The sequence below is a fragment of the Cebidichthys violaceus genome, unplaced genomic scaffold, assembly GCF_023349555.1.
Source record: "Cebidichthys violaceus isolate CVI_PGR_0920_01 unplaced genomic scaffold, fCebVio1.0.p SCAF_62, whole genome shotgun sequence".
Lineage (NCBI taxonomy): Eukaryota > Metazoa > Chordata > Actinopteri > Perciformes > Stichaeidae > Cebidichthys > Cebidichthys violaceus.
In genome coordinates this window covers 995,001-1,016,523 of record NW_027176839.1, presented here as the reverse complement: position 1 = coordinate 1,016,523, position 21,523 = coordinate 995,001, and the positions used below count along the sequence as shown (strand labels likewise).

Genomic DNA, 21,523 nt, shown 5'->3' with positions numbered 1-21,523 from the left:
CTTCTTTACAGTGTATGTATATATATATATATATATATATATATATATATATATATATATATATATATATATATATATATCTCAATCAGAGAAATAAATCAGAAATGCTGCAATATGCTTCAATAGGCTTTTTGTTGTTACCATCTTTGTCACGGCCATGGTGAGCGTCCCTGCTTATCTTATCTTAGAGACGCTCTTCCAGGTCAAGTCTCAAGTCTCTTTTGGTTGTAATGAACGTTCTTTCATCTGCTGTATGCCATCTGGTCTGCTTAGAACACTGCAAAGCTTTGTGTCAGGAATTCAAAGCATATACTGTATCACTCTGTTATCTATTAGCATACAGTATCAGCATTGATTTTTTTGGTATATGATCGATGCAATTTAAAAAGAACACACAATTAAAAAATAAATTACTGTATTTACTAACTGTAACTGTATAATTACACTGGGTCTTCAGCTGATGACAGTTTATAATATACTGCAATTTAACAACAACCACTCTAACCTCACAAACACAGAGATTTGACTTGTAAGCGTCCAAGTCCCCATCTCTGGTTCCTCCTCCACTTGTCTTCCATGTCCTTGCCTTTTCTTTGTGTGTCCTGCCATCAACCTGGGCCCAGTCTATCTACACACCTGTCTGCAATGGCTTCATCACCTCCCTCAGCTCACACACTTGTCATTCATCAGTTCCTCACCTCTGCAGTACACCGGCTCTTCACCCACCAACGGCCAGATCATTGTACCAGCTACTGAGGAAGTTAATGCTTCAGGTCTCTGTAGTTTTATGTTTTTCTGAGAGCTATTCTTTGTGTTGTATAGCAACATTAGCTATATTCCTACTAATTTTTTTACTCTCTGCTTGCCAAAGACAGAGAAATAAGCAGGGAGACAGAGATATGTAAACTCGATGACTGTTAATCTCTCTCAGATGATCAAATCCAAATTTAACAACTTTCACATTACTGTAAAAGAAACCAGCTTAACTCTGCTTAACTCAAGATCAGTTGCTAGGTTTAGGGCTCTATGTTGCTATGTTTTGGTTTTATATATGGCCATGTTTTGCTTTTCAACTGTATTGAAGCACAATCTTTGACAAGAAAAAAAATAGTGCAATGCTAAAAATGAATTGTTATTCATTTTGTTTCATAGGGCCCTATAAGTTGTTACTGAGCACTGCATCATGATCATGACATTACTTACCAAGTGCATGTGCCTGCTCTTAACATGAGAATCCTATCAGTGATCCCGATCACTAGGTTTCACTTGCCACCTACACCTTTTGTACTTAGCTCCACTATTTCAGGTATTTACAGTGTGGTATGTAAAATGAAAAATGAAAGTCAGTGCAGTTTAGTGAGTTTAATGATTTAATTGCCGGGGTGTGTTAGTAAATACATTTTTTGTATTGTACAGTCAGTTGTTCTCATCAAAGACACCAACATGATGTAACGCAGAGGAATGTACATGGCTTTGTACGCTGGTTTGCATTTGTTGCATCACCTTCTTATCTGTACAATCCTGAAACAGGTTGACTTCATGAAATATGTGAACCAAAACTCAAATGGCAGTTGGGTATCTGTGCAAGAAAAGATCCTAAATAATGGTGAACAATGGAATTGATAGTTTGTTTAATAAAGGCTTCTTAAACTATTTGGGTAAATGTTAGAGCAGGGGTCTCAAACTCAACTTGGCTTGGGGCCACTGCTGATATTGCCATTTTATAGGAGGGCCACTTCAACGCTTAAACACTACAAGAAAGAAAATGCAACCAGCAGTTTCTATACATTTTATATTAATTTCTAACAGTGCAAATATCTTTTGCCTCATTTTTTATATAACTTACTGAAAAATTGCACTGAAACAACAAATGCAATCCGTGAATACATTTGTACTTTATTCTATTTCTTGCCAGACACCTGGCAGCGCTTCTGCTCACACAGCTGAGCCACATTTGCCCTGATCGAGGTCACAGTTGAAACCCTGGACCTGTACTTGCATTTATAGTGCATTTAAGTTCATAGTCAAGAAAAGTTTCTCACACATGTATGTGCTTCCAAAAAGGCACATTACCCGACTGAACATTTTTGTCAGGTCAGGGAAGCTAATTCTTTCATGAATTGTCCAGTCATGTCTGGTTTTTCTTGAGCCTCTCTGCTTTTAGATCACTGTTGCACTGCACGTCAATAAGTTCCATTTGCAACATACTAGGGACGCTCTCCACATCAGCTGAGAAGGGGTCTGCAAACAATAATAAGAAAACAAATATTTTGCGGGCTGGATAATATGATATTTTTGGCATTATGTAGGGAGGGGGGAGGGGGGCCGACAGTTTGAGACCCCTGCTTTACAGAATTGAGCTCCAAGTTGTTAAATCAGCATCAGGTCACCAGATGGTCGATCTCCCACCTGTAGGTGGAATTATGCCCACCAGAGGTCCAATGAGGGTGGTGTCATGGTTTTAACTTTATAACACAACAATTAATAACCCACAACTAACGCTCTTTAACAGGGCAAAACACCACGACAACAGTTTGTGACACATAAACAAGTTGTAACACTAATAATTGTACATTTATTAAATTACACCGCCGAACGGCATGCTGGGTACAGCCCGCTAGCTACCGGTATTACAAGTCTGCTAACAGCTGGGAGAGGCTTCGTTGCTACATTAAGAACAGAAAAGAGCGATGCAGGAATAACAAAGAGACTTAGTGGTGAGGCCCGGGCCCCTGCTGAGCTGAGGGAGGGTGACCTGGTGGTTTGGAGCTGGTGGATGGGGTCATGGGCCTCTCCAGACAGAAACAGAGTCACTTGCTGAGAGCTGGTGTTGCAGTTTCTCAAAATGCAGTCATTTAGCATCTCTCACTGCTTTGCTAGACCTGTATTTTGACTCTTTAAACCTGTCCCTGTCCCCTCTCCTAAATGCCTGTTCCTTTTGCAACCTCAGCTGTCTGAGTTTAGCTGTGAACCAGGGGTTGTCGTTGTTATGGACTTTGACCGGTGACCTGGACCCTATCCCTTCCACTTTAGTCTTGGCTTGTCTCCTGGCCCTCCGCCCGCTCCTCCTCTATATCATCAACTCCTCCCTGTCGACTGGTTCTGTCTCTCCCGCCCTCAAACTAGCCTCAGTCACACCCATCCTCAAAAAGCCTGGCCTTGACCCTGACATCCACAACAACGACAGACCCATCTTCAATCTCCCTTTTCTGTCTAAAATACTGGAAGGTACTGTTGCTCACCAACTAAAAACCCACCTGGACTCAAACCAACTGTATGAACCATTTAAATCTGGATTCAGATCTCATCACAGTACAGAAAATGCCCTGATCAATGTCACCAATGACTGATGGTCATCAGACGACAGGAGGAGGTATAAGGAAATAAAATGTAACATCAGCAAGTATAATAGTAAATCATTATTTAGAGAATATAAAAATTTGATCCGAGCAAAAACAAATGGTACACTACCAACATAAAATAAATACTTGATGGTTTCACAACCACACTCTGTTTTGTTCTGTGCTCCTGTTAGCATACAGTATCTGTCCAAACAGGTTAACTCTCTTAACATCCTGATACTACTTGACCTCAGTGCAGCCTTCGACACCATCAACCATTCCATCCTCCTCTCCCGTCTGGAGTCCTCCCTCCACATTACTGGCACAGCCCTCTCCTGGTTCAAATCATACCTCTCCGACCGAACAGTTCAGTTCATAATCAATAAATTTAAGTCTGACACAGGCCCAATCTCTCAGGTGTCCCCCGAGGTTTAGTACTCGCTCCCCTCCTCTTCATCCTCTACCTGCTCCCCCATGGCGACATCATACTTATGGTCTCCATTTCCACTACTATGCTGATGACACCCAGCTTTACATCTCCACCAAATCCATCACCCTCACCACCCACTCCAACATCACCAACTGCCTCACAGATATAAAAACCTGGATGCAAGCCAACTTTCTCAAACTCAACAGTGACAAATCTAAAATCCTCATCATCGGCCCCAAATCACTAAAAAATCCCACCACATTTTCTCCCTCTGCATCGATGGCACCACTATTCCTGCTTCCACACATGTCCGTAACCTTGAATTCATTTTTGATCAAACCCTCTTCTTTGAACGCCACGTCAATCACATCACAAAAAATGCTCAAAAACATTGCCTGTCTACGTCCTTCCTTTTCCTCCACAGCCGCTGCAACACTCACCACGCCTTCATCACCTCTCGACAGGACTACTGCAACAGCATCCTGTACAGCTCATCCACCAAAATCATCAACAAACTACAATACATTCAGAACTCAGCTGCCCATCTGCTCTCCCACTCCACCAGAGATCACATCACCCCAGTCCTTCAAAACCTCCACTGGCTCCCCATACAGCAAAGAATCCAGTTCAAGATTCTCCTCATTACATACAAAGCCCTTCATAATCTCGCCCCTTCATACCTTTCGGACCTTCTACATCGACACGCTCCCAAACGCAACCTCAGATCCACCGATGCCATCCCCCTTACCTCCCCTACTTTGTCCAAGCATCGGACCTGGGGGGACAGGGCCTTCTCCATTGCTGCCCCCTCCCTCTGGAACTCTCTCCCCCACCACCTCAGACATTCTCTGTCACTTTCAAAACTGCACTGGATCTCTTCTATGCCAACACCAAGGAGGCATACACTTCATCACCTCTCCCTCCCCTGGGAAGATCTGACCACAACCTGGTGCACCTCCTGCCTGTGTAGAAACCTCTTGTACAAAGGCAGCCAGCTGTGACTCACACAGTAAAAAGATGCTCCGAGGAAGCCGGGGAGGCTCTGAAAGACTGTTTTGACTCTACTGTGTGGGAAGTATGCAGTGATGCCCATGGGGAGGACATTGACAGTCTCACTCACTGCATAACAGACTACATTAACTTCTGTGTTAAGAACACCGTTCCCACCTGGACTGTACGGTGTTTTTCCAACAGCAAACCTTGGATCACTCCTGAAATAAAGGCCCTCCTCAAGGAGAAGAAGAGGGATTTTAGATCAGGAAACAAGGAGGAGCTGAAGACTGTGCAGAGGGAGCTGAGGAGGAAGATTAGGGAAGGGAAAAAAGTCAACAGGACGAAGATGGAGAACCAGCTTCAGCAGAATAACATTAGCGGGGTCTGGAAGGGCCTCAAGGTGATGTTTGGCCACCAGTGGTGGGCTGTCAGGGCCTTCAAGGCCTTCTCTGCTGGCCTAAACAGAATCACAAATTTATAGCTATTTTATAATTTAATAATTTTTCATAAACACACTACATGTATTTTAATACATATATTGTATATTAATTAATTATTTTTCCCATTAGCTGATTTTCTCATTGCACAGCTACTGTCTTCCTCTGTAGCTTTGCTTCCAGCGCAGCTTGTTTTATATAGAGCTTTTATCCAATCAGATTTAGCCTCTATGCTGTATCTAGGTAAGAAGAGAGGCCCAAGGCCTTCAGACTCACAAGTGAATGCCTCTGCAGTTTAAGTAAATTGGGACGATATTGTTGATTGTCATTGTCTTCAACCAATCAGATCTTTAGTTTGACATGTTGGTCGTATTCTTTGACGTGCCAGAGCCTGCTAGCTGGCCTACAATTAACCTGCCTGTTAATGATAAGTCATCATTAACTTGCAGCTCAGTATTAAGGTCAGCTCTGTAGAAAGGTGCAGCGTGCGCCGTGATTGGTCAGTGGGCGAGCGCGTGACGAATGTGAAACTTAAGGAGAAGAGGTTTGTTGGAGTAGTAAGAATTCAAATTGAAAGATATGGAAGAAATTATGACATTTTTAGGGTTTTGCTTGGTGTAGTTTATTTATTTTTTTTACCTAGCTTTGGTTTTTTTAACACTCAATGGCTGAAGGAGGAGGAGAAACAGATTTAGTGGCGGAGTTACTGACAACGCCTTTCTCAAGAAGGACATTTCAGGAAAAACTGGACATCATAAGAAATAGTCAGTCAACCCCACAGCTAGCAGCCCTGACTCAGCCAGGAAAAGGATTTGTATGAACGGTGATCCTGTCGGAGAAGCGTTGCACATTTTACGGCTGTGAATGTGTTTCATTTTAAATGAGCGTCTTGGTGTTTGGAGCTATGCTACGCTACGTGGGTGCGCCGGCGGAGGTGGAATACAACTGGGTTGGCTCGACTGTCATCACTGGCGTCCATGAATCGAGAAGGACTTCTTGCTGGAACTGAAACGATGTACTGTACAACCGTGGGAATAAACTCTTTGTCAACAAAGAAAAGAGGATGGACTTTGTCTTTAAGTGAACAGCATTCGGTAAGTGACAAACTGCGTTTGTTTTTTTACATCTGCAGTAATGTTACTACTGTTCATTTGTCTATTGTTTCGTTTTTATGAATAATATTTGAATGGCTTGTGCTCTTGTGTGGGTGGAATGCATGGATCCGCTGCAGGTTTGCTGGATTGATGTGTCATGCTTTTGTTGTCATATAAATATATGTGACTGGTTCTTATGAGTTTGTTTTTGTCATTGTGTTAATTACATTGATTTTAACTATATGCATTGTCCGTTAATGACGCAGCGTCCCGTCATGCACGGATTCATGTATCTGCACTCAGCAGTTCATGTTTTGTAGGTGTTGAGCTTCATGTAACATTTTATTTCACATGTCAAATGTTGCAGTGTTATGTGAATATGCAGCTTTTACACAAAACTAATAATAACCCGTAGCTGTGGTGTCATAATGAGGTTATTAGGAGATAGTTCAACTGTAGTATGACAGCACTGAAGTCCCAGGTATAAAATGCACGGCCCGCCACTGCTGGCCACAAAGGGCCCAATCAACAGACTACGGGGGACCAAAAGTGGGTGAATGATCTGAACTTACTCTTTGGCCATGTGCACACTACTCCGTTTCCATTTGAAATGAGCGTCCACACTAAGCCAGAATTCGGTTCAGACGGCTCCTCAAGTCCAGCGCAGACCAGCTTTCTCACCTGGAAAAGGCTGGGAGCAGTGTGATAGTCATGTTTTTTGATTTCTCCATTGCCTTCAACACCATCCAGCCTTTGCTTCTGAGGGACAAGCTTTTGGTGTGCAGGGAGCACTCCTGAAGACCTTCTTTGACTCTGTGGTGGCATCAGCCATTTTTTATGGAGTGGTCTGCTGGGGCAGCAGCATCTCGGCAGCTGACGGGAAGAGACTGAACAAACTTGTCAAGAAGGCCAGCAGTGTGTTGGGGTGTCCACTGGATACGGTGGAAATGGTGGGAGACAGGAGGATGATGGCTAAGCTATCATCCCTGATGAACAACACCTCCCACCCCATGTGGGACACGCTGGCAGCTCTGTGCAGCTCCTTCAGCCACCGGCTGATTCACCCCCGGTGTGTGAAGGAGAGGTACCGCAGATCCTTCCTTCCTGCCGCTGTCAGGCTGCACAACCAGCTGTGCTCCCAGTGGACCACACAACACTACAAATCTGTGCAATATAAATACACTGCAATGAAAAATATTCTGTCTGTAAATATAATATTTTTAGTTACAGTTATATTTTAGTTATTGTGGATTTTTACTTTTTTTACTTAGTTAATATTCTTTACTTATTTAGTTAGTAATGTATGTTTTTGTACTGTTCCTTACTGTTATGTCATCTATTTTGTTTGTATTGTTATTGCTTTTATTGTTTCTGTTTTGACCATGTAATGTGCCTTTGAGTACCTTTTAAAGCGTTATGCAAATGAAATGTATTGTTATTGTTATAACTCACCCTGGTGCATGATGGTGCACAGCTGATGTATGACGTCACAACCTCTGTGTGCTCATCCAGACTGTTGGTAGCAGTTCTGACATCCCAGTCTGTACAGTCCAAGCACGCCTGAAGATCCTCCATAGCTTTACTGGTCCACTGCTTTGATTTCCTCACAACAGGTTTACAGAGCTTTCATTTGTGCCTGTATGCAGGTTGGTCCGCTCCACACACAGTATCTCTCAGTGAAACACAGAAAGGAGGATGAAGAAAAGTCTCTGCTTTTCCTCACCAGTAGCTGATGTTCTTCCAGTTAGTTGCACTGGACGCATGTTGAAAAGACATATTCCTGGTTGCGGTGTGGGAAATCTGTGCTGACAAGTGCACTAGCCCGTTTTCGTTCTTCTCCTGCAGCTTTTCACTGCATGTACAAAGGTGAGCACACCTTTGACCAGTGTGAAGGGGATATCAAAATGAAGGTTGAGTCTGAAGATGGTTGTGGTCCCTCACCATTTACACCCCAGGCTCTATTTTGCTTTGCTGCTGGTGTGATCCCTTCGCAAGATGATCTCTAGGTATAAAAAATATATATATATATTTAAATATTTTTTCAAAATTCTGAACTTGTGTCTAGTTTACATTGCTGGCACATTCTATTTCATGGGCTAGTTTCACAACAATGGTAATTATAATATCAATATAATAATAATAATATAACTTTAATATTATATAACTTCAATGAATTGAGAGTACACATTTACAGTTTCCTGACTTGAAAAAATGATATTAGTTAGCCCTTCATTTTAACACCATGTGTGGGTCAACTACACACTTCTCGTAGGACATAAAATTAAATGATTAAATGATTATGAATCATTTTGAGCAGAACAGTTGAACACAACATTTTCCAGCATCACTCGAAGCATGGCTATTGACACCAATAACTTAACTTAAAACTGTACAAAAAACTGTTTGTCCTTTGCAGTGGTTAAAGTAGTTCTGTATTTTAATCTTTATTTCTTGATAACCATAACATGTTGAGACAAACAATAAAATGTTATCATGACAGCAGCAGTGTGTGGGCGTAGGCCAGATTTGTGTGTCTGCCAGTAACTGCACTGCTTACTCTGGAACCTTTCCTTATCAAACCCACTTAAGTGCCACAGATCAAATTAGCCTTATTACACTACATCTGTTATTCAAGTTACTTGCTGTGCACTAAATAACCCATGTTGTCCTGCAGCACTAATCACATTCAGTTTGTGAGATTAAATGTACATGCTTACTAATAGTGAAGATATTTTGCCTCCATTCCTCTGTTTCCCCAGTTGTTATCCTTCCTCTCACCTATGCTTTCTTGCTGTCAAAGTTCCTTTCATTCACAAATTCCAGCATCACCAAATCTTGCCAATCAACTCTCTGCCTGTATTCCTCGAGACAATCTGTCCTTGGGTGTTGCTCTTTAAATATCATTGCAATCTTGTCACTCTGCCCTCTCTCCTATCTTAATGGGCCCATGTTTAAGGAAGATGCTCCAAATCTTTTATCTGTTGCTAACTTTTTAGATGTTTCCAATTAATAATGATTTGTGTTACTGCAAATATACTATTAATTACCTTCACACAATCTTGTGAAAAAACAAGACCAAATGTACATCTTTGCATTAGCGCTTTACAGTAGGGAAATCAAAAATCTTAAACTGCAAGAGATTAGGAACACAAATAAGGACCCAGAGGTGTAGCCCACAAACTTCCTGCTGTATGCCCTACATACATAACACCATGTAGCAGAGAGGAAAGAATGCTTCCTTGCTCACTGATTTAGAGCAGTTGTTACATCACTTGACTATTATTCAGGTTGTATGATATGCAAGTGTAAAGGGGCCCTTCACCAGTGTTACACATGAACAGACACTTTAATAAGGAGCATGCTTTTTGCCTTCAACAACCAGCCCCAGTACCTGAGTGAGAAGCTTCACGGGATGCAGGCCGCAGTCTGTGTTGCTGTAGAACTGAGTGTCTGACACGGTGATGAGCAACACGAGAGCACCGCAGGCCACCATCCTGTAGCCTCTTCTGTTCCTTTATACACCTCAGACGTTTAGTACAACCCACACTCCGGTCATCTGCGTAAATTCTTGGATGGCTCTGCAGTAGTTAGGTGTATCAAAGGTGGATGGGAGTTGAGTACAGGGGCTTCACTGAGGGGTGCAGAGGGAACCACCTACTCCTGAACATAACCAAAACCAAGGAGATAGAATAGATAGATAAATACTTTATTTGTCATTGTGGGGAAATTAGTTTGCAGCACAATCACAAGATATTTCATCAAAACACAATCACAGAAGTCCCCACTGTACTTGTAACATATTTAGTGTATTCAGGAAATCTATTAGGGAACGTGCTAATTGTTGGTGTATAAAATAAACAATAAAGATGATAAAACACATCCCTGGGGGGTGCCTGTGCATGTGGTCATTATTCCAGAGAGTGATGTGCTACTCTGACCAGCTGGATCAACTTGGGCTTGGACATGGCACATTTCTAATGTGTTATAAATAAGTTATAAACTGGGGGTATAGGGGGGCACAAAGGCATGTACCAATCATGTAGGGTCCAACAAAAGAAGCTGTTTTTAGAGGTTGTCCCATATCAGGGACTAAAAGTCAGGATGTCTTGCCTTCTGGGTCTTTGATTTTGACCATTCTTTTTTATTTTGACCCATGTGAGTTCTGCGGCTTCATGGAAGTGCAATATTAAATTGCTGGAGTGTCCTTTAATGCCAGCCAATCAGAAACATGTAATGCCATGCTTATGTTCAAAAACCTTTTTCTTGAAGCTTTAGACACACCTAAATGAGATGTTCCTGCCATCAGAAGAAAACCTTAACATTATTAATTATGATTAACAAAGTCTCATTTAAGTTGATCAGAATAGTAGCCTCTCCATAGAAGTTAAGATTTATTTTTTTACTTTTCCTTAGTCCATCAATGGACAAGGGTCATGATCCAGTGGACATTTAAAAAAATCTCAGTGAAGTGCCCTCTCATGGACAACCACAGTGTAAGAAACAACATAACCAGATATCTCAATGATAATAATACCATAAATAATTAATTCAGAAAATTAGATTAGGTTTAAATATAAATTATATTAATATTCATTCGAGAAATTATTTTAAACCAAATCTTTATTTATTCCTCAAGGGTTTAACGTATCCAGAGCAATGTAATGTAATGAAAACAAAGACACGTAATATTACTGTAAATCACTCTAAATTGACAAAACTTCCTGAAGTATTGAAATATCCTGAGGAACATCCTATGACTAAGACAATGGTTAATCAGCAACCAGAATAGGGAGAGCAAAGTAAGAGCAACATTCCAAACCTTATGCCACATGAATATGTTGATGACTAAATGCTCATGGCATGCCTAAAGGAAGCCATTCTACAACAATATTATGGTTGTAACCAGGTTGATGAGTCACAGTGATTTATGATTATAATGACAACGGTTATTTCACAGCAGGTGCTACTAAACAATAAATCATCCCTCTGTGTTTGTTCACAGCTTTGTCAGGACAAGAACATTAGGAAGCCATACAATATATTTCCCAGTTTCTCAGACTCATGTGTCGCTTCTCCTTTAACTCTAGAGCCGTTTGGCTTTTGGGAAGAAACAATCTCCACTCATTGTTACAGAAATATTCCTTTATTCATTCGTTACAGAGCCTGAGGGCGGCAAAAATCCCCAAATTGAGTTATTGAGCTAGTGAGAGAAGCATTTGGGAGATGTCTCAAGAAAAATCAAAAACATCCCAATGAAGGAAAAAGATTGGTGTTTTGTCATTTACGTTTTTATTTTTAACTTCTCTTTTACAACACACATACAAACATGAATGATCACAAATAATATGTCTGTCAAAGCAGGAAAATGTCAATTTGCATAGCACCAACTTAGAGTACACAGTGCCAATGAACCAATGAACTAAATGATTAATCAAAAACACATCTTTACCCTTGTTAAATGTGCCTATGTAAGCATACTTGATCAACAGCACCTTGCATGTGATAAATAACAGAGAAATCCATTTCCATATGTCAGCTTACATCGGGCACAGAAGCCAAATTCATCAATACAGCAGTAGTGTAATGATCCCTTTTAAATCCATCAGCAGATCTACAGCAACTATTCTGACATTGCTCAAGCATCTCAAGTCAGACATGCAGCCAGTTGTGACCTCACCTTTCAGACAGAGCTGATCGTACTGTGCTAGTTCGCACATTGCATCTACTTTAATCTAGTTACAGTGGCGAAAGTAGTTCTGCATTTTATCTCTTTATTACTAAATAAACCATAACATGTTCAAACTATAAAAAAAGTAATTAGGTGGAATGGGCTTGTGCGTCTGCCGGTAACTGCACTGTTTACTCTTCAAGCCTTCCTTATATATATATATATATATATATATATATATATATATATATATATTCCATCCGGATAACAATACAGCTACACCAATAAATCCTTTATATTTTCCTTTATACATCCATAATTGCGACACAACCATGGACACAACCGCTTTGAGCTGCGCTCATCACTGGGTTCAGGACGCCCATTGGGCTTTGCTCAATGCAACGAAAAGTCAAATAATAGTTTAAGATCACAGTGGTGTCTCACGTTGTGTCTAAAAGAAATACTCAAGCAGGGGCAAAAAATGAATGCATGAAAACTGATATAATATTAGCTTATGTCAGAGATTCACACAGGTTCATGTCAGTATATCATCTATTTATGCAAATCAACACGTACATGATTGCTTGTCAGCAAAGGTCTTTTCCCGGACTAAAAGCTGTTAAAACTTCTATGCCTATATCCAACTCTGTGTACTTGGTCAGTTAATTAAGTCCATTAAAAAGTGTGAAACAGCTATCCAGTCTGTGCACTCCCCGACGTTCGCACCAGTCAACTGGGAGCTTTTGTCAAATGCATAACATCCAGTTGGACTCTAATAATACTAATAATTCCCTACGTGGGTCCTGATGATGCAGGATGACTATTGCTAAAACTGTCCAATCGACAAGTCACTTGTCAGTCTGTATAACGTCATGTTTACTCCTCTTGGTTTGCTTGTAAAACGTCAGTGTGAACTGGAACCAGACCAGAACTAAAATGTATAATTTTTGTCTCTTGGTCCAGACCGAATGAATACATCTACAAGTGTGAAAGCACCAAGCGGCTAAATGAAGCCAACTCGGAAGTGCCTACAACTGCAGATCTTCAAATGGCCACTTGAGGCTGGCTCCAAAAGCAAGTCAATCCCCATAGACCCCCATGTTAGAAGTGTAGAACTGTACGAGGTGAATTTCTATGTAACTCACCTGTTTAAATTACATAAAGGCTTAAAGTTAGGCTTAATTTGAGGGCTTGGCCTCTTTGAGTGACAGGTGGGTGCCGTACCAGGTAGCTAGCTGCTATAGTCTGCCCTGCTGTGTCACCTGGGCCGCCTCAGCTCCACTGACAATTCATCTCCTTGCCCTTTTTTGGATTAGCCATGAGTTGTCACTGCCAAGATGGCGACAGTCGGAGACACCCACTTTAGCTTCTCAATGACTCTTCAGAAACCTATGGATGACGTCACGGAGACTTGGTCCATATTTTATACTGTCTATGAAAAGCACCCTAAAACTCAAACTTTTGAGACCCCCCACTTTGGTTTTGAAATACTACCCCTTTTTTAGGTCTCGAGTTTGGCAAGTAGCACTTGCCCGTGCACGTCACCAGAGATCTCCACAAGCTGCTAGCTTGACAGCTGTGAGTATTACTAATAGCTATGTTAGTGGTTAGTGGGCGACTGTGGCTAAGTGGAGAGCAGGGCCGTCCTTCAATCAGAGGATCGGCGGTTCGATCTCCGGCTCCGCTAGTCACATGTCGAGGTGTCCTTGAGCAAGACACGTAACCACAAAATTGCTATGAAAAAGTCTGCTAAATGACTGTAATGTAATGTTAGTTGTTGATGTTCATAATGATAATTTGGGGGGAGGGGCTTTCGAGGGAGGTGTCAGTATTGCCGACTTGGCAATAATCTTGCTAGATTTAGCGACTTTTGGGGCTAGTACTGCTAGCTACCTTCATTGGAAAACAGTTTGCAACACTGGGCTGGGTTTTTACATTGGACACTTTCAAAATCTAGTGTACTCTTAGGTTTCTCCAATATTGCCTTTAAGCTTTAAGCCATTAGTATGTCTCTGTGAGCTGATAATAACGACATAAAAACTAAGCAGCTTATAACTTCAATGAGATAAAGCAAACCTATAGTCGAGCAGATACAAGTAATGTTGCTAATTCAACAGTGGGTTTAGATTTTTCATGAGCCGTAATAGTTAAAGGAAACCATAAAACTACAATGGGAACTACCCTCAAATTTCCATGGAGTTGAACTTGCAAACAAATTCAAGATCAGAATCAGGGGATTCTAGCTGACTACTGAGGCAGAAGTTCAGCACCGAAGAACACCTTGTATTCTGACTTCACAATAAGGTCCGGGTGGGATGACTTCACGCGTAGTCGGCCGTTAGCCTCTAGGGAGAACAAGCCGGCCGTGTAGAGGGTTTTACTCCACTGTTCCATACTGCAACTCACCGAGTCCACTGAAGACAGGAGAGGCACATTGATATTGTAGGCATCCCAGATAAGAAACACAGAGTTGGTGAGTCTCAGCTCATCATCACACTTAAGGTTGTCCTTGCTCTCATAAGTGATCTGCAGGAAGACTCTGTAGATACCGTTCCTGGGCACGGAAAGGTTCCCACTGGAGTAATTGAAACCTCCATGACAGAAAGCATTTCCATCCTCACTCTCCCATTCAAGATATTTCCCAATAACGTTATCGCCTTTAGGAGCTAAGGATGAGAGCAGAGGGATAAAATAAGGTTAGAAGTGTTCCTGCTTCCATATCATTTCTACATAACATGAAATTTGTCACATTTTTTAAGGGAAAGGCAGGGTTTATTTTCAACCTTATCTCTATCTATCTGAGTTAGGGATAAAGTGTGAAAATGGCTCTTCTTGCCCATGTTCTCAATGTTTCTGGGGTGCAGCTGCAAAATCTTTTGTTCTTCCTTCATCCAGTGACAGCGATGGTGGGAGGAAGAACTACAGTGTGCTATTTCAGCTTTGGTAGCTGTGGGGTGCAATGCCGCTCAAACACTTGCTTGTTTCTCTTTGCTCGTGTTACTTTTCCAACACCGAAATTGGAATCCCAAAAATATGAGTGCAGACTAAGTCATGGATGAAGATTTTTGTAGATTTTACAGTTTTGTGGCTGACTTCTAAGTTCAGCAGTATTGAGCTATAGAGAGGCGGCTTTAGGCTGTAGCTGCAGCGGGGAACCTCCAGAATCTGACCTGCTGAGATCAAACACTGACTTTGCTCAAATTGCCCTCCTAGGCCAACAGAAACAGAATGATTCTGCTGTAATGAATATCAAAGTGGGCAGTTTTTGTTTTGTTGGATACTGTCATCGATGACAACCCCAAGAGAGCTAGATGCATGTGTGTTGCAATGCATAAAAGTTTTACAGAGAGAGAGCGATACAGCAGCGGAAAAACAGTGTGTAGACAGGCCATATTTTAACACCTTACTTGGTGAATTACAGATTTATTTTTACTGAAAAGTGGATAGACTAACCAAAACAGGTTTTGTGACTTTTAATTTGTTTCTGTCCGGTTAGAATGAGGTGTGTTTTACGATGAGTTAACAAGCCAATTAAGCTTGACTTTGTTGAAGTGTAAGAAAGAAACTTAAATTCAGAAGGTATACAGTTGTATTTTTCTTTCTGCATCCTGGTATATAAAAGCACAGACAGCAGAGACCAGCTTTCAATGTCGTTATAGAACCTACTGGGAAATACTACATTTACCATCTGCTCTGATTAGTCATTCACATAGAAGGTGGCAGAATGTTGGTTCAAATGAAAACCTGCAGACACTCTTGATATAAGTGAATCCATCGCAGCTGTCTAAACCAGGGACTTTCAGAACCCAAGTTCTGCAAGATGCAACCCATAAAGTGCTTCTACCTTTCTTCCTCCAGCTCTACCATTCTAGTCACTCCTTCACTATCGCTTACTGTCTTACTATTATGATCTGTCTGCTTTGTTTGCCCCAATACTGCCTCTGTTTATCAGCTTTTGGTGAAAAGCAAAACATGCTTAGTACAGTCTCTATAGTAGAATTACAAAGTTCATATTACAGTATTATGATTTCTAAATTCATATAGTTTATATGTTATGTAACACCAACAAAAGTTTTATAGACTACTGCAATCTATGTTGTATATGTTAAAACTGTTTGCATGTGTTTACCGCACAACTGTTGTTCTTATTCTAATGAAGTCATAATTGGCATGTATAGGTTAGCCGGTGTAACCGCAGTGAGGAACCATTAGTAACTCTCTAGGAAAGAACAGTGACCTGGCTCCATGGTTTACCTGTTAGCATGGCACTTGGATTCTTGAAGTCTTTCTGTTGCTGCTGTTCGACGCTGACCCCTACAAGAGAGATTAAAAGTGTTGTTCAACACGTCGATGGATGATTTGCACCTTTTATCTTTCCTGACCAGAAATCAACATAGAACATTGAACAAGATGTTTACCTGATGAATGCTTGTAAGGCTGCATCATCGGCTGTAAGGAAACAAACACAATTATAAAATAAGAACTGACCCCAACTGCTATTGCTAATTATACAGTATATTACAATATTTTAACACAGTTCATTTAAATGTTGCTAAGACATTGTAGTAGCAGAACAGTAGTATTATAATATTATTATATGACAATATTTATGAAAACAAAGGATTTAAACATACAGTAAATGATACTGCTCAGTAAACACAAGCTGTGCCTGAGACATGACGTGGTTCTAAGTAATAAAGAAACTTTCTCTAGGTCCATTATCAGAGCACACAAAAGGCTACATGATGAGGCATCATTTTGTCTGTCCTTTGATTCTCTCCACAACCATTCATCCGATTGACTTCACCCTAGGGCTGGGCAATATTTCAATATGATAATTAATCTTTTAATTAAATCATATCGTGATGAAATCATGTATTTATCAAATATGATCATGATCCTCTTCGGGCTGGAGCTGATCCCAGCTGACATTTTGGTGAAGGCAGGGTTCACCGCCAGACCATTGCAGGGCAGATTAAACAAAGCTGTATGTCTTTGGACTGTGGGAGGAAGCCGGAGAGAACCCACGCTGACACAGGGGGATCTTTCAAACATGCAAACTCCGCACAGAAGGCCCGTCTAGAGTGAGTGATTCAAGTCCTTCAGTTGCAAGTTATGTCATGTACAAGACAGCAAATACACAGCCAATCCGATGTAATAGAGACTTTATGAATAGAGATTTAATTTTTTAGATTTTCCCCTGTGGCCTTTAGGCAAGAAATGTGAGAATGGAATTTACACATAGTTTGCTGAAAAGAAAAAAGTGGACAGTTGTGATAAAAATGCTAATTGCGTTTTCTTTCTGAAACTATTATTTGTTACTGTTAGAGAATGTTACTGTAATCTGAGTGTCTATTTTAGCATGATTGGTTGAGGGCATTGGTAGACTACATGAGTTAGCATGCAGACTGTGGTCATTGACTTAACACGGCCAGTAGGAAATATAGCGGCGGGACCACCTACTTTGCTATAATGCGCAGGCGCTGAAAAAGAAACGTTATAAACGAGCCTACGGCTTATTTTAGTTGACTTGGCAACTTTGGCAAACACTCCAACATGAAATGCACATTGACCTATTTATAAAGCGTATAGAATTAGAACTACGGTCAAAATATCCCAACGTTATTATTAGCATGACATTTTTCATTAAGAGTAGAACATTCAAAAGATATAGATACCTTTGTGTTACTTAAATAAACTAGTCATTTATGATTGGACAGAAACGTCAGTAATTCCTAAACAACACTAGTCCCAGCAGCGCCTGTTAGCTGAAGCATGGTTCAGGTATGGAACGTTCAGAGTTACCTGGCTGTTCGCTCGCTGCTGGCCTCGCCCTCCGAACACAACCGGGACGAGCAGAGCCAGAGCTCCCGAAAGCAGCAGTATGAGCGCTACGGCTAAAAGCTGAGCCGTTCGCCGATGTCGCGTCTCTTTCTGGCGGAGAAGTTCTATCAACACGTCCTGCCGGTGTAGTCCTGCTTCCCCTCCGCTGCAGCAGCAGCTGTAGCAGCCCTCTTCCTCCATGCAGACGGTGTCCCGGTTGACGGATCAGCCGCCGGCTTCCATCTCTATTTATGAGCGTGGTGTCGCCCACGTGAAATCCAGTGCATTGGTAGAAGTATTTTACCGAGTTTCACTCAGTGTTGTGACCCAAACACGAACTTCCTCTTTGTGAGGTTACCTTTCCGGAGGCTACAAACACTACAGGATTATGGTGAACACACCTTCATACTCCCACTCGAATAGGTTTCGGATTAATTTTTGTCTGTAAAGGCAGATCAGACGCTGCAAACAGTTCACACCTTTTTACCTCCATTCACAGCAGTCTCCTGGGGTGAAGATCCTGTGATCTTCTCATTTGTGTTACATCAAAAACAAATCCACGACGAAATATGTTTCCCTTCTGGTGGTTTTGTTGAATGGTAACATCATTTTTAGGAGACAGGGCTGACTATTTTTTTCCGCAGGTTTTTCCGTGGATCCTGGTTATACCTGGGCCATGATCTTGCCTCCTGCGTGGTTCTGTCATATGCATTGAATGTGTTGTAACTCTGAAATGTTGTTAATTCTGTACACATGAAATCTATCACACTTCTGTCCATCCTGATGGAGGATCCTCCTCTGTTGCTCTCTAAGGTTTCTTCCTCTTTTCTCCCTGTTAAAGATTTTTTTGGGGGAGTTCATCATTCTAAAACCATAACACAACAAATGTTGAGGACTCATTTTCACTCCTACCTCCTAAAAGGGGGCTACAGATGTCTGATGTTACTATTTTGAAGTTACATTACATACAGTACATAGGTAGGAATTACCTACAGCATTACTGATCTTGAATCGAGGATCCCCAACAATGTTTTGTAACTGTAGTCTTCAATACTCTGAACTGAATATCAGGTCAACAGAAGAACATTTACTCGATTAGATTAGATTTCTGTAGCATAGTAGTAGTAGTAGTAGTGGTAGTGGTACATAGAACAACCTCCCATGAGAACGTTAGGGCGGACATAGACCCATATGACACAAAGTTTGAGATATTTAAAAAAAAATAAAAGATTCTGGGCTTTTGAAAAGAAATTATCAGCCGGTCTCTTCAAGTCATACAGGGCATTTATGACTGATCTTTTTTTTCTTATATTTTAAATAAAATGTATTAATGCATCTCTATAAAATCAATTTACATTATGTAGAAAGAAGTGTCCACTTCTATAACACCTGTCATTCTCAAATTCACATGACTTCTTGGCAAGTCCCAAAAAAAATAGTAAAATTAGCAAATATTCCTCCAGCATAGTTGTGCAAGTGGCCAGATAATTCAGACCACTTTGGAAACAGAAATTGCCATAAATATTAATAAGAAAAGTGTTAAAGATCCCTCCTTTTTCATCACTGCATGTACAGCAACAAGAGTGCGTTTGTGCGTTACGAGATCGGCAGGCGTCAATCGGTGGATGGAGCAGACTGCAGTTGGGTGAGCTATTTACTGACCTATTTTATATCGTAGAACAAAAGGTTAAAGTATCTTAAGCATATGTTAAACACAGACCTTTTTCAGGTATCTAAACAAAAAATGCATTAAAAAAACACAGCAGCTGCACTCTGAATGGGAGATCGAGGGAAGTGTAACAGCCAGGATGTTTCAGAGGCATTAGCAGTGCTCACACTGCTGCAGCAAATGCAAAAAAGAGAGGTAACACGGTATAAATGAGTCATCTGCAGATCCAATAGGTGAGGCAGAATAATTAATACATCATTGATCATTAAAATGTGTTTCGCTTATTGTTACTTGCATGTGTGAGCTTCACCGTACAGAATGATGTATGTGCAGAGTTGGACCCTAGAAGTCTGCTATCCAGCAGGATTTGTGACATCACATCTAACTCGAAGTTATCAAGGTCCAAGATTGAACTTTTTACGTTGAAAAACCCCCCACATCAGACTTGTATTATTATTATTCTGAGCAGAGTATTTTTTACATTAGTATTAGTATCTGGAGGGGAACTTTAAAATGTGGCAGTGATTTATGGTTTGGAAGTGAGAAACACAAAGACAACAGTTAAAACCATTTTTATTTGAGAGTTGACCTCTGATTTTGGGGTATTATTTACATAATTTTATTCTTTGTTTTGAGTTCTAGGGATGCATGTTAGTCCCGCAGCTGCGTATATGGCAAAGTTTACTGAGAAAAAGAAATAAAAATACAAAAAGCTGTGGATCAGAATCACACCCTGGAGAGTGAAAGGTGGGAGCTTGTTGAGTGACAGTGTACACACAGTATTCTACCTGTACAATAATAGTGCTACTATTCACATTCATCTGTACAATAATCATATTTACAGTGATCACATTAGGGAAAGAGCCAGTACCTGAGGAGTTAGTTCAGTAATTAGCTTTACTCATATCCGTGGTAAAATGAAGTGCACCCAACCAATGGTAGCCTAAACAACACAGAAAACATGGGACCTGTGTCCAGGATCGGGTGTGACGCGTTGAAGCACATCAACTTTAAAGCCGCTTGCCATTTCAGCTGATGTAACTGGATTGTAGGTGATAACAATGACCAGTCGGATGAGGACCATGTGCAGGCTGGTTTCACTCCAAAACAACAGTATGAATACTAGAATACTGTTTATGTTTTAAACACAGAACTCGCATCTACATAAATGTGAAACATTTTTCAAATGCTTTGTTCAACTTTTTGTCGAGGCTGGTAGCAAAGAGCAGATAAGATCCCAAGCAGATTATGGTGGTTTATGTGAGCCCAGCCTGAGTCACTACCATGTGCTAGGTGGCGAAGACATTTTAAACGGCAGTTGCGTCAAAAGAAACACTCCTCGTAGATACGCAGGTGAGCTGGCACACTTTAACAAAAGACAGGAAGCTATAAACAAAAGATGAGGTCATTAAAATGCTCTGTGCCAGCACCCTTCATCTTCCCCCATGATTCTCTCCGAAACACACAAACTATACATGGAAACATATTGGGCAATTCAAATTACCATTCAACAGCACATAAGATCAAACACCATGAATAAACACACCGTACATGTGCAGCATTTCTCCCAAGAATGAAACGTCAACCAATAAATAAGAACAGAATAAAAATTAATTAAATAACAATCATTGTCTCAGTTTTAGATCACTGTTCATGTGATCCAGTTATAACTTAAACAGTCAAGAGTCCATTTAAAAAAATATCTGAAATGCTTGGCTCCTGTAAGTCCTCTAACCAGTGTCAGGATCATTGTTTCAACCAACAGGCGTTACGCCATGCCAATTACCTAACTGATCTGCACACCAGTGCTCTCTGCAGCCACAACTCAACCAAACACTGTTTTTCTTTGGACCCTTTTCACTGATCACCCATTCCACACTAAATCATATCAAACAGGGAACACGTTTCAAGTGGAAACTCTGCATCTCTTTTCCATATCTTTGATCGAATCTGCTAGATCTCACTCTGTTGTGAAGTGCCGCGGACCAGCGGGGTAACAACAAGCAGGCATACATGAAGGAGCTTTGGATTTGGTACTTTCCAGCAGCTTTGTGTCATCGGTAAAGTT

General features: G+C 40.9%; 2 protein-coding genes across 2 annotated transcripts in view; both read right to left on the bottom strand.

Annotated features, from left to right (window-relative positions):
• Positions 1-12,222: 12,222 nt before the first annotated feature.
• LOC137890168 (lymphotoxin-alpha-like) lies at positions 12,223-18,138 on the bottom strand. Its single transcript, XM_068734302.1, has 4 exons — positions 17,769-18,138; positions 16,382-16,412; positions 16,218-16,277; positions 12,223-14,629 (listed from the first exon to the last, which is right to left on the bottom strand). Exons 1-4 carry the CDS (start codon positions 17,985-17,987, stop codon positions 14,211-14,213), a joined length of 729 nt encoding a protein of 242 aa, XP_068590403.1. The 5' UTR covers positions 17,988-18,138; the 3' UTR covers positions 12,223-14,210.
• A 1,873-nt stretch (positions 18,139-20,011) lies between these two features.
• LOC137890172 (multiple epidermal growth factor-like domains protein 9) overlaps positions 20,012-21,523 on the bottom strand; it is a 43,205-nt gene continuing 41,693 nt past the window's right edge. Inside the window, exon 6 of the mRNA XM_068734305.1 lies at positions 20,012-21,523. This exon is cut by the window's right edge and continues 544 nt beyond it. The gene's annotated coding sequence lies outside the window, so the exon portion shown is untranslated.